The sequence below is a fragment of the Phragmites australis genome, chromosome 1, assembly GCF_958298935.1.
Source record: "Phragmites australis chromosome 1, lpPhrAust1.1, whole genome shotgun sequence".
Lineage (NCBI taxonomy): Eukaryota > Viridiplantae > Streptophyta > Magnoliopsida > Poales > Poaceae > Phragmites > Phragmites australis.
In genome coordinates, this window is record NC_084921.1 from 53109709 (window position 1) to 53122712 (window position 13004).

At 45.6% G+C, this 13004-nt stretch overlaps 2 protein-coding genes across 3 annotated transcripts; both read right to left on the bottom strand.

The window, feature by feature from the left end:
• Window positions 1-2212: 2212 nt before the first annotated feature.
• LOC133890865 (uncharacterized) lies at window positions 2213-3257 on the bottom strand. The gene is made up of 2 exons (XM_062331487.1): window positions 2914-3257; window positions 2213-2823 (listed from the first exon to the last, which is right to left on the bottom strand). Exons 1-2 carry the CDS (start codon window positions 2989-2991, stop codon window positions 2551-2553), a joined length of 351 nt encoding a protein of 116 aa, XP_062187471.1. The 5' UTR covers window positions 2992-3257; the 3' UTR covers window positions 2213-2550.
• Window positions 3258-7398: 4141 nt separating this feature from the next.
• LOC133927282 (zinc finger CCCH domain-containing protein 12-like) lies at window positions 7399-12244 on the bottom strand. 2 transcript variants are annotated; one of them, XM_062373686.1, is made up of 7 exons: window positions 11971-12244; window positions 11222-11382; window positions 10312-10374; window positions 9650-9769; window positions 9269-9565; window positions 8677-8913; window positions 7399-7817 (listed from the first exon to the last, which is right to left on the bottom strand). In XM_062373686.1, exons 1-7 carry the CDS (start codon window positions 12092-12094, stop codon window positions 7614-7616), a joined length of 1206 nt encoding a protein of 401 aa, XP_062229670.1. In that variant the 5' UTR covers window positions 12095-12244; the 3' UTR covers window positions 7399-7613. The 2 variants fall into 2 exon arrangements, with proteins under 2 accessions (XP_062229670.1, XP_062229663.1); XM_062373679.1 differs by having other exon boundaries at window positions 8617-8913; window positions 11971-12243.
• Between the last annotated feature and the right edge of the window lie 760 nt (window positions 12245-13004).

Genomic DNA, 13004 nt, shown 5'->3' on the forward strand with positions numbered 1-13004 from the left:
TTTGTATCGGTCATAGAGTTTACGAATGTGGGATAAGGTTATGGTATGATGGAATTGGTTGTTAGTTTGTTGATGAGATACTATGGTTACTACACATACATGTTCAAGTTGTGGTCTACAGGGTAGAAAGGTAGTTATTTTTGAGTTAAGTATAGATGCTTACACATATGTGTTTAGGTTGCTTACCGCATATGTTTTACTTAACCTTGTAGCCTACTCTTGCTAACAGCTCAATGCATAATCTTTAGGGTCGAGCTACGTATGTGTGCTCTATATGGATTAAGTTTTGCGAGTACATTCGTACTCATGCCTGCGCTTTCAAGTTCTGCTGGTGAGGGTGAGGCGGTGTTTAGCTACTTCGTGCCCACCGATGCTGGTGGTGGGCAAGAGTAGTGCATCGTACTCTGGTGAGACGTAGCTTTTGGGCTGGAGCTTAAGGGCATATGACTCCACTCTCCTTTTGTTGTTGTTAAGATTTTAATCTTCCGTTTCGTAGTTTCTCTTTGTATAAACTGTTGCAAATAGTTGCATGCTTAAGAACTTGTAATATAACTTTAATTACTCGCCCTTTCTTAAGTTATGTTGTGATATACATGTTGGAAAGGCATGTGTTCCGATCTTGAACACAAAACACGTGCCGGGACTACCGGGATGGTATTCTGATTAATCATTGAGGTTGTACTTATGAATAATGATCCTCCTGATGATTAATTAGAATACTGTTTGAACGGTTTCTCACATCAGTCTGCTTGCATTTGTAGCAGACTAGGTCATTTGTGCAATCCGCTTGATGATGCCTATCTTGTTGGCATCTAAAGCATCTAATCTTCTCAGCGGCCTTAGGCGGTTTTAGTTGTTTACCTTTGAAACCATGACGATTCTGAACCCATTGTTGTTGCCCTCTCTGCTGCCAGTCCAGTCACTGTGAAAAAGAGTTGGCACGATTTGACCAGCTATCACATTACAGGACAGGATTGAGACGCAAGAGATGCCATCCACTAAAAGACACTAAATCTCTGCATTTAACAACTATATTTCAGCTATTAAGTAACTACTATCAACATGAGAATCCCCTAATCACACATCCATGTATGGAATGAGAAAATTAAACCCCATGTGCAGGGGGCAAAGATTACATACCAAAACCCTAGCGCTGATCTCCAAATCAACCCATTTTTTGTCAACCAAAGGTAGAGAGGTATACTCTCTAAAGACATTTGCTTCGCTTTCTCCATAGGTTTATATGTTCTTGAGGAGTTTTTCTTGTCTTTGTTTGCCTTCTCCTTTTTTGCATAGTCACCGTAACTTGTTTCTTCATCAAAGTCACTTAAGTTATCATCTTCATAGCCTTTATCATCATCATCTTCGTCTGGCTTGGAAGATGGGCCATCAGTGGAGGTTTTATCATTGAAGCCTTCCATAATATATCTAATTAGATGCCCTCCCTATTAAAAAAGACCTCAATGAAGTTCTTGATCTTATAGGATCCATGCATACGACCTTAACTCTCACAGGATCATTCTTCAGAAGGCTGAGCTCATCCACCACAATGGGCTCAGTCACCACAGCAGTGAGCTCCTTCACAGATTCTACATCCTTAGCAAAAGCAAGGATTCCATAAATTTTGACCTAGACAGACTTCAAGATATCGGTAATATATAGATCCTTCTCATGGGTGCTAATTTTGACTTTCAGATTGTGCAGAGCTAGCTCAACGAAGTTAAACCTAGTGAAGATTGTGAGAGACTCTTTGGTGGTTAACACCACCATAAATTCATTCTCATCAAGCTATGTCACTTTCCAGTCCCATTTCGGGTTAATAAGATGTTTAAATTCGACTCAATTTTCTAGACTATGACCTCACCCGTGAGGACATAAAGAGCTAGTAGTTTGGAAAAGCTAGATCTTTTCCGCTAGGATGTGGATAGAGTAGAACCCAAAATTTAGGTGGCGAAACCAACCATTTGGATTTTCTTGATTTTGCCAAAACCGGTTGCACAATCCATAACTATGTATATTTATTAGTATCTAAAGTATCTAATCTTCTCAGCGGTCTTAGATGGTTTTGGTTCTTTACCTTTGAAGCCCTGACGATTTTGAACCCATTATTATTGCCCTACCTGCTGCCAGTCCAGTCACTATGAAAAAGAGTTGGCACGATTTGACCAGCTATCACATTCCAGGACAGGATTGAGACGCAAGAGATGCCATCCACTAAAAGACACTAAATCTCTGCATTTAACAACTAATATTTCAGCTATTAGTAAGTAACTACTATCAACAAGAGAATCCCCTAATCACACATCCATGTGTGGAAAGAGAAAATTAAACCCCATGTGCAGAGGGCAAAGATTACATACCAAAACCCTAGCGCTGATCTCCAAATCAGCCCATTTTTTATCAACCAAATCAAATGTAGCAATGATGATATCAAAATAGCTACAAATAATAACAATTGCCACTTAACTAAGCATCGGTGGGGAATTATATATATTCCTCCGTACCCCACACACTCTCTCTCACGAATTAATCCCGCCCGCGAGGACCAGCTCAGAGGTTGCAGCCGAGGCAGTCGCAGGACTTGGGCGTGAAAGAGCAGTACCCGAAGGGGCGGTTGGGGATGTTGCAGTTGATGGAGTAGCAGCAGGGGGCGAGCACGCAGGCGCCCCTGGCTCCGCCGCAGCAGGTGCAGGGCGCGCAGAGCTGGAAGCTCCCCAGCCGGCGCCGCGTCTCGTTCAGGCTCAGCACCATGGCGCCGAGCTCCGCCGCCGGGGCCACCGGCACCAGCTCCCGCGGCGCCGGCCCGGACTCCGCGCCCGGAGCCTGCGCGCTGTACAATGTGAGCGGGATTGCACGAAACCCAAGCTAGATTCGGGGAGGCTGCCTGGGTTGGCCGAGAAGACGCTGACGTACCTGGGAGCAGTTGGAGGCCGCGGCCGCGGAGGGGAGGAGCAGGAAGAGGAGCGGGAGGAGGGAGAGGAGGCTGCGCATGGCTGCTTGGCTAGGGTTTTGGTGATGGTTGTGGCGGTGGCGTGTGCAGTTGCAGTGGGGATTGGATGGAAGAAGCTAGAGAAGGGAGAGAAGGGACAGGTTGAAGGAGATGGTGGAAAGGGGGAGGGCGGATCGGGAGAGGGAAGCTGGAAAAGGAAGTGAAGTGAAGATGTAAAAGTGAGAGCGAGAGAACACCTTTTCGGAGAAAGCCGGGGCACGGGTCGGGATGGGAGATTTGCAATTGAAAATTCCTCTCTCTCTCTCTCTCTCTCTCTCTCTCTCGGCGCGCGCGCGCGTGCACCAGCTGACGCCATAGACTCGTGCTATGACACCATGGTGCAGAGTGGAGGAAGATGTTGGGAATCTTCCCAGTATGACTAGTGGTTTATAGAGAAGTGTATTTAATTATTTCTATATATTATTTTAGTCAATCTCTCGTTCTATTTTACACTTTATTCTATCATCTGATCTAACAGACGTAGGTTCTGCATCCGTTTATATAGACAAGTATAATTATCACTTTTATAAATTATCTTTATATGAGGAACTAATTATAATATTAATTCTTGTATACGCTGACGTGACTTCAAATTTAATCAATTAAATAGAAACTCAGCTCAGTTTATCCAGATAGAAACTCTTCTTTTAAACAAATATGATTTTATTGAGTCTATTTATACGATATATCTATATAAAATCTGATCCAGTAATCAAACACACCATAAGGGCACACCAAGAAACATGAGATAGAAAACGGGCACTCGAATACTCGATCGATCTGATAATCGGAAGATCGCCCATAATTCAGGTGATTCCTGCAGGTTTGACGGCATATTGATACTACCAGGTGCAGCAGCAGATGGGTCCGTCTCCCAGTACTACTAGACGTGTGTGCTTGATGGACGAATCTGTCGGGTCCTTGATACCAAGCAAGATCGCAACCTTGGCAGGCTGCTGGATTTACCAGGTTACACGGAGATCCTACGATGATTTAGGAGGTCTGTCTGCCAGTGCCACGACTCACTGTACAACCAACCTAAATGTCTGACCATGCAATGATATAATTGGGTTGCAGAAACCCATGCGCTTTTGATCTCCCTTTTACCTTTCACCACCTGGTTTGAGGTCTTGAGGATGTGGATACCATGATTCAGGATCAGCAGTGAACTATTTATTTTTAGTATGTAGGAGAACTACGTGTCATTATATTAAGAAGAAAAGTGATACAGAGTCCGAAAACCTTAACAAGTATGATAAAACAACTCGTAGAATCGAGCTCACACGTAAGTCAAAGAAGAAAAAAATAAAGCCTCAAGAACCCCAACAACCAGACGATGAGGTACAACGAGGTAGCATACATACAACCCGACTATCACAAAGCAAACAACATCCACACCGAACAATGCTACACCACAAACAACAACACCTAGCTAGAACCTTGACTAGGACAACCCGATAATTCAACAGGCGGAGCCCTACTCCCACGCCTGACTACTCGATCGGCGGCTCCCTCGTCCAATCACAAGCTCAATAGACGGGTTCTTGGGACGTCGGAGTGAAGTCACTGCTGCGAAGCGCCGAAAGGTGAAGAGAAGCTCCGTCGAATAGGAGAACATCGGACAGAAGGGTATAAAGCACCCGAGGGTGGTATGCCCTACAGATAGTGCTGCCAGCTGGAATACCAAGACAACAGAGGGATTCTCCGAAATAACGCCTTCACGAAAGAAGCGGCACTGAAACCGATGTCACTCGTCCGGGAAGCCGAACATAATTTTCACTCAGAGATATCCCATGGGGGAAGCATCGCCACGACACCTCCATGAAGGTTATGACACCCACGGGCATCACCGTCATCGACAAAGGCATGATGTCAGACAGGGCTTCACCCAAAATAACCCCTAACCATGGCACAACCCAGCGAACTGGAGGCTCAACGGGCCGGCCGCAACAACACCTGCAAAAGATCAACCAGCAGCACCAGAGCTTGACGCAGCCTCAGGGAAACCAACAAAAGATGACAAAGGGCGAAGCCTCGGCCTGCAACCACGTACAACATGACTGACGGATACACCAATGTTGTCGTCAACAATGACCATCGCAAGAGGCACCGAAGGGGCACAGACGGCCTGTCAACAGAAGAAGTAGCTGGCCGCCCGAATCCGCCAAATGAAGTGGCCCCCAAGCCCCGGCCACAGAAGAAGAAGCTGCTCTTCGCCCGAGCTCGACGCCTCAGGAGTTGACCCGACGACAACGAGCAGCTAGCCAAACCAGCCAGTAGTGGGGCCCCAAGTCCCCCAGCTGCAGAGGCGCGCAGCCGCCCGGCACCCCCGACCGTAGAGGAGTGCAGCCACACGGAGGTGCAACCGGCCTCCGGCCACGCTGTCGGAGGATGAACTCCTATCGCAGGGATCCCGAGAGACCCCTTTTTAGAGATTCGACCGAGAGGATGATCCTGAACGAGCTTGTCGGGGAAATAAATGGGAACGGAAATAAATGCAGTGGCTGGTGGTGGGAGATGATCGACCTAGTGCAAGAAAGATGAGTGCACCGGGGTTTAGACAGGTTCGGGCCGCACGGAGGCGTAACACCCTACTCCTGTGTGAGTGCTATACCTTTCCTTGAAGGGAATTCTTCAAGGATGTATCTGGTTACAGGGGTGAGCTGCTTACAGAGAGCTTGAGGCTCTCTGTTCTAGCTTGGCTTGAGCTTGCTTGTGATGTTCTTCGCCTTTTGATCTGGGCTTCCTTGCCTTGTTCACCTTGTTTTCCCGTCTGTCTCCTCTCCTTTTTCTTGAGTTCTCCATCCTTTCCTTTTATAGGCGCGCCGACCTCGACTTATCCAGAATGGGAAAGAGGGGGCGCAAATACCAAGGCGCCACGGAGAAAGGCGTCATCATTCCGTCTTGGCGAAGTAACAGGGGCGGTGGAAAATTGCGGCGTGCATCCGACCACCCGCCACTGCGGAGGTCCTCCGGGGCCATTAAGAGGGCCCACCGGGCAGCCGCAGAGGTGCCCGGTGCGCCCACCCTGTCTTGTCCTTCTGCCGGGGCAGGGTGGCAGGCGGAGCGCTTCGATTCTGGCAATGTTATCCCGAGGCACCCGGGTGAAACCGGACGGGACTCGTGCATTTAATGGACCCACGCCCCCCTGCCAGAGCATGGCAGGGTCTGACACTAGGGCGTGGGCAGCTGAGATTGTCAGGACGTCAGGATGTCAGATCGCGCGTGCCTATTAAATGCGGCATTGGGCCCTTGACTGGCTGACACCCCGACGACGGGACCCTTCGGGTCGTCGGACGATCTTGCGCGAACCTTCGGGGAACCGAGTCCTCGGGGGCTGCCACGTGCAGCCCCGAGCACTCTCTCCCGAGCACTGGGGGAAAACTTCGGGGAACCGAGTCCTCGGGGGCTGCCACGTGCAGCCCCGAGCACTCTCTCCCTAGCACTGGGGGAAAACTTCAGGGAACCGAGTCCTCGGGGGCTGCCACGTGCAGCCCCGAGCACTCTCTCCCGAGCACTGGGGGAAACCTTCGGGGAACCGAGTCCTCGAGAGCTGCCACATGCAGCCCCGAGCACTCTCTCCCGAGCACTTCCTTCCCGGTACTTGGACTCCGAGGATCATCGGGGAACTGGGGTGCTCGAGAACCAGAGGCGGCAGCCCCGAGCACCTTCTCCCGGGACTTAGCTTCTTCTTATCTCGCAGGGTGGACCTCGCGGGATGGTGACGCGTGGCGGATGGCCGGCCCGGTCTCGGGACTCAGGGACCCCTGGTTTCTGATACACCGACACACGCCAGGCTCCTCGAAGCCCCTCTGTGGTGAGCAACAGGGCCGGATCCGAGCCCCAAAGGGCAGATCCGTCCCCGTGGGAGACAGATCAAGCCCCGAAACGACCGGAGATGAGGTCAGCCAGGGCCTGTCGCGATGGAGAGACAACCGGAGAGGGGGGGGGGGGGGGAGAGGAAGAGAGGAAGCACGATGAGGGGAGAGAGGAACGGACATGACACCCTGGCTTCGGGACCATCGCTAGCGGCGGCAGCCAGATCTTGCTCGGTTTTGGGGGTGTTGGGCTAGGCGTCGTGTCGCCCCATGAGTCGCCACGGAAGAGAAAACGATCAGTGAACCACTTCTGAGTTTCTGTCTTGCTGTAGGCTGTAGGGATGAACTATCGAAAGCAGCTAATCAACATAAACACTCCCAGTTCACAGCTAAAAGAAATCCAAATCTGTCAATTGTTGGTGTAGCCCACACCACCTGAATGCAGGTTTCAAGTTTTCAACTAAACCCATGCAATGATATAATTTGGATTGCAGAAAAATGATCACCTGCAGGCTTCAGCTCCTTTCCTTCAGAGCATTTTCTACCTCACCAACTGTTGGGAACCATAGCTGCAGCATTGTCAATAGTTCAGGCACCTGAAAACTGGAAGTCTGCATTTAAAAATTATTCGGATTGCAAGAGGTATTCCCAAAGATCTACATTAACAAAAAAAAAAAATCTGTACATCTCCGGTAGCAACTCAATTTACAGAACTTGATTACGGGGAGTTAGGAAAAACATTCACAGCGCCTAAGACAGCGCGGTGGGTTTTATACACATCAAAGTAGGTCAACTGCGAGAGACGCCTAGGATGTGTATCTAGAACCGGATGGGGATCCCAGAAGGCGTTGAACCATAGGTTCATTAGTTGAAGCAGAAGCAGGAGAAGCAGAGGCAGAGAAACCATAAGCGTAGACTCCCATTGGAGTAACCATTGGATGGTCAAATTTACAATTGGCGCCAAACTTGCAGATGCCATAATGAGAATAGAATTTGCACAGTTCTTCACCCTGACAAAATAAAAATAGGACGGTGTTCTCAGCCTCAGGACAATCAAGATGACAGACTATTCAAGGAAATGCAGCGAAATGACAAGTTCAGGCCTAGGCATGATACACTCTTTTAGTTAGCAGACATCAGAATATATGCAATGTTCATTTGATAGCTAAATACAGTGTATGCTACCAAATCACTATTAGATACTAAATACCTGCCCTGGCAAATTAGCATCTTTTCATTGCTCTAATCAGTCTCCAGGCATCAGCAATGAGCCAATGACACTTGTCTAGTGGGCTTAGCGGCCGAGCCTTCAAAGTTTTGATGATAAAACAGAGCTTAACCAGCAGATACAGAGAATGGCTTAACACATCATGTATAGCTTGAATCTGCGTGTTTAGCTTCTTTAGCAGGTGTGCATTTATTGCTAGGGGCAAAAATCTGTCATCGCTAGCAGAAATCATGCCACAGCAAAATCAATCATCTAACTGAGAAACAGCATGCATGAAATTCTTCATTTTCTTTATTTACCACGAATCAGCTCTTTAAACACACAACACATCTTTGATTTTAAAATCAATCTTCAACCCAGTGTAAGACTGCTGAACAGCCAAACAGCTTTGTAAATGAATAGCCTTAACGAGGTGTTCCTGCGAGAACTACATCAGCTGAGTCTCTCCCGAAACGAGATGAGGTGGTACAGCAATCAACAAATTGATATACAAGCAACAAAAAGTTAAGCCAAAACTATCATAAAATACTGAACAAAGGATCAATAGAACAGAAATAGAGAAGGTTTGTTCAATGACTTACTGGACGTAGTGGAAGACCCATTGGACTTAAGACACAATCTGGAGGAGGCAGTGATCTCACCCGGGGATGATGGAACTTGCACACTGCACCGAATTTACAATCTCCTGTCTTCATGTAATATTGGCATTCTGGTTGATCAGGTCTCTCAGGAAATACATTCTCTCTCTGCAACGCGTATCGAGGCACAGGAAACGAACTGGATCTGTACGGTGATAACATTCCCTGATTTACTGCACTGGCTTCATCTTGTTGAGAAGTTCCATAAGTTTGTTGAGCCCCAGGTGACTGCAGCTGACTCTGAGAAGATGAAACAGATAGTTTGGCCCCTTAGATGTAAACAAAATCACAACTATCAACCCTAAATATGATCTCCAATAATTTATGTACGAACAGGTTTCAGTGCCATAAATTACGAAACAAAATAGAAAAAGAAATTATAGCCTGATATACACTTTGCAGAAGATCAAATAAGTGGGGAAAACAAGTTAAAATGGGTATAGACACAATACTTTTGCACTCCCTGTTCTTCTAAGGAGTCTCTCAATGTTTAATACAGATTTTAAGGAAATTAGCAGAGACAGAAGATAAATACGAATACTTTATTGATCGGGAAAATTTCATTGCGCTGCATTACTAGAGGAAATGAACTTACAGTGTATGAGTTCCAGCTTGGTACTTGAACAAGACCCTGAGGTACAATCATTGGTGCATAATTTGAAGGACTTTGCCATTTAGAGCTTGGAATAAAAGAAGCTCGTGGAAAAGCCCAGCTTGCTATAGTTCCAGTATAGGAATGTGGACCAGTGCTTGCAGAGGAATGTACAGAAGGATAAATAGGAGAACCATGTGAAGACGCCACCACATTGAAAAGTTCAGGATGGTGGAATTTACAAGTATTCCCATATTTACACTGTCCTGTTTTTAAATAATATGCACACTCCATTTCATTCTACAAAAGTAAAACAGACTTAGTTTCAGTACAAGAAACAGTCAAATGTAGAAAAGGACATATAACTGCCAACAAACAACGAACCGGGCGGAGTGGATATCCTAATGTGTTTAGCTGCACCCTCCCTGCAATTCCAGCCTTTTCTCTGGGATGGTGGAATTTACAAGTGGGCCCAAACTTGCATGTCCCAGTCTTCAGATAGTACTGCAGGAAAAATGTTCGGCTATTCTCAGTTTCAGTACTCACCCAACATGACATATAACTAAAACACTCATAGATTTTAAGATCAAAGATGTAGAGCCAAAGAAATGTCAAGACAAACAAAAATGTCCAAATTTCTAATGTACTAGGACATTCACGAACTGGGTTATCATTCTGAAATCTGAAGACAGATTAAGCTAATTGTCTATGAGTTCTTTTCTTGCTGCATGCATATGTTCGCCAAAACATGTTTTTTTTAAGTGAAACACCCATTAAGAAACAAGATCATTGCTCAGTTCTCAGAACCTCGACATCTTAGTTCAACCTAGGAAATGCATTAACTACATTTAATAATATTGTCTCTGCATTTTTTACGAGTGTATCAACCAAATAAGCAGTTTCATAAAATCACCTTAAAGGAAGAACACAAAGCAGTAAGTCAGTGGCACACATGTAACACTGTTAAACAATACACCATTGCCACAAGTAATACTTATGACTAAATCATGTTTCTGAATACCAGAAGAGTTAGTACTCAGAGTTACCTGACATTCTGGCTGTCCCACCCTCTCAGGATATTCTCCCTTCATTCTGGCAGAGGCAATAGCCTAACATTAAACAGATCCATTCTAACTTGAGAACAGAAAATGAGATTGAAGTGAAGAAATAATGATTATCGAATAAAGATGTCATTTTGCAGGAAAAACTTGCAGCCACTACTGTAAAACATCATTAAAGATCAAGACATATCCGCAGCATGTAGGAGTAGCATGAACCAAACTATGAGACACAAACAGCTTTGAAACCTGGTAGATGCCAAGCCTGCCTCTATTTCATAAACTTTTCTAATCTGGGAAGTTATCCAACTCTATTCTGGAAGATAGGGCACGGAGTTATAAGCTCAGACAACAGCTCATAAATTATGCTTAGAAGATCATATCACCATTCTGAATTAAAAGATTGAACAGACTACAAGCACGGGGCCACACATGGCACATAGCACCAATTTCAAGACAGCATGAAAAGATAGAAGAATGAACCAGAAAAAAAAATTCACATAGACATTCAAGCTAAAACCCAGTTTCTCACTGCATTATGTTTACAGATTATGTTATCTGCAACATACCACAGGACTGGTGAATTAACAGAAACTTCAAACCGCACATAAGACCAACAAACACTTCAGAGGAAGCCTTATCATCAGCATACTGGTGCTGATATCTTTGTATGCTTCCAAATGGAAACGCAATTAAATACCATAGTGGTCACATAGACACATCATTCCGTGGTGCAACTGAAATACATCACTAAAAGACTATTTCCTTCCAATTGCACATGGTTCTTAACAATACTGCCAATGTACAAAAGAACAGGGATACTGGAAAATATGCAAAATATCTGGTGATAACAAAGCAATATACCACATAAGGACAGTTTGGAAAAGTGGATATTCACCAGATTCCTATCCGGAGGGTGATTGAACCTGCAGCTTATGCCAAATCTACACAATCCAGTCCTGAGGTAGTAAGTGCAGTCTGGTTCGCCCGACCGCTCAGGATATGGCCCAGGTTGCATAGTGGCACCGCTGTTCATGGCCATCTGTTGCCACATCCCCTCTGCAATCAACATTGCACAAACACTTAAGAACTTAACTAGAAATCCCTACAACTTAAGAAAACTGAGATCAACAAATGTGCAATGTGAAATTTTCACTTTAGGTCTCCTCAAGCTATGAATCTATCCACATTTTATTAGCAACGGTATTCGTGCAACACATAACTTCTGAAACTAACTCAATCACTAATATCTTACCGTGGTTCCAACAAAATTCTAATGAAGCATCCGTTAAATGCAGATGCGAGACGGACTAGAGCAAAAAAGAGAGTAGAACTTCGTAACTAATAACCTCCTCGCGGTCCAACACCATCAATTACCACCGCAAAACCCCCAATTCCACGCCGACACGAAGATCACCGCACCATGCCAAAAAAAAAAAAGCTTTCGCTACCACTTAATTCAGTGCGATTAGTACTCAATGGTCCAAAACAGAATACTATGGGAGCAGCCAGTGATTCCACGAAAAAATACGAAAAAAAACTGAGCACCTGAGCTTAACCTACACTCGGAATTAAGCGTCGGAACCCCAATTCCCGAATCCAGACCACCGCTGGAGCGCGAGGGGAAAGAGCAGCGGAAACCCTAACCTTCATAGAGAGCGGCGGGGTCGGGGGAGGACGTGTCGGCGGCGGCGGGGGTTGGGGGAGGCGCGGGTGCGGCGGCGGAGACCGTCACCGCCGCGGGAGCGGATGCCCTTCCGGCGTCGTCCATCGGCCGCGAGTGGCGGCCATCACGCGATCGCGGCGGCGGAAGGAGCTGCTGCCATCCGGTGCTCCGGCGAGGGAGGCGAGCGAATGATCGGTGTTGAGAATAACAGAATAGAGAGGAGGCCCTGCCCCTCGTATTCCCCCCCCCCCCCCCCCCCACTTTTCTTCTGGACGCGGTTTGCTACGTGCACTCGCGCGTTGCGTACTTGCGTTGCGGTGCCTCTTGGATTGTACGGACTGCCTACGAAGTCTTTGATTCGATTTAAAAATTCAAGCACAGTTTAAAAGGTTGGAAGAAAACGAAATTACGCGGGAGTAGATCTAAGCTAAGTAGAAGAGACCTAAACCAAACCAAAGAAGACTCCGGTATGGATGATAAGATGTGCACATTTCTACCGTAGAACATGAACAGCGTGGTTTTCAACTAAAGTCTTAATAAAAATATGTTTGTTTTATCTTTAAATTATGAAAATCTAGTTCAATTTATAGGATCTATGAAACCTCATTCTTATTCAATTTGCAGGATTTATGAAACCTCATTCTTATTAGATTGTGGATTGTGGAATTTCAGTATAACTTAATTTGTAGAGTGTGAGAATTGGCTTTTATATTATGATAGTTTATTTTTACTTTTGTTTTCAGTTAGGCTAGAATCTAATATCAAAATAAAAAACAAAACGGGCTTAAGTCAGATGAGATTGTGAGTGAAAATATTTTCTATAAAATTAGATACTAGTAAATAATAGAGGTGGCTATATCTTGTAATATATAAGTAAGAGTTATATATATAGTGTTACTTTAAAGTCGTTTTGTGATGTATGCGAAAGCAACACTAGCATCACTATAATAATATGTAAGTACGAAATTGATAATGTGTCATTTCTGCCACATGACATTAATATAAGCCTATTAAC

Bases quoted from the DNA above. Each gene is read 5' to 3' on its own strand.
- LOC133927282 (XM_062373679.1), bottom strand. From the start codon at position 12,094: ATGGACGACGCCGGAAGGGCATCCGCTCCCGCGGCGGTGACGGTCTCC. The intron at 8,914-9,268 runs GTAAGTTCATTT...TCATCTTCTCAG, and splicing joins CAAGCTGGAACTCATACACT to AGTCAGCTGCAGTCACCTGG. The intron at 7,818-8,616 runs GTAAGTCATTGA...TTATTTTGTCAG, and splicing joins TGGGTCTTCCACTACGTCCA to GGTGAAGAACTGTGCAAATT.
- LOC133890865 (XM_062331487.1), bottom strand. From the start codon at position 2,991: ATGCGCAGCCTCCTCTCCCTCCTCCCGCTCCTCTTCCTGCTCCTCCCC. The intron at 2,824-2,913 runs GTACGTCAGCGT...TACAGCGCGCAG, and splicing joins CGGCCTCCAACTGCTCCCAG to GCTCCGGGCGCGGAGTCCGG.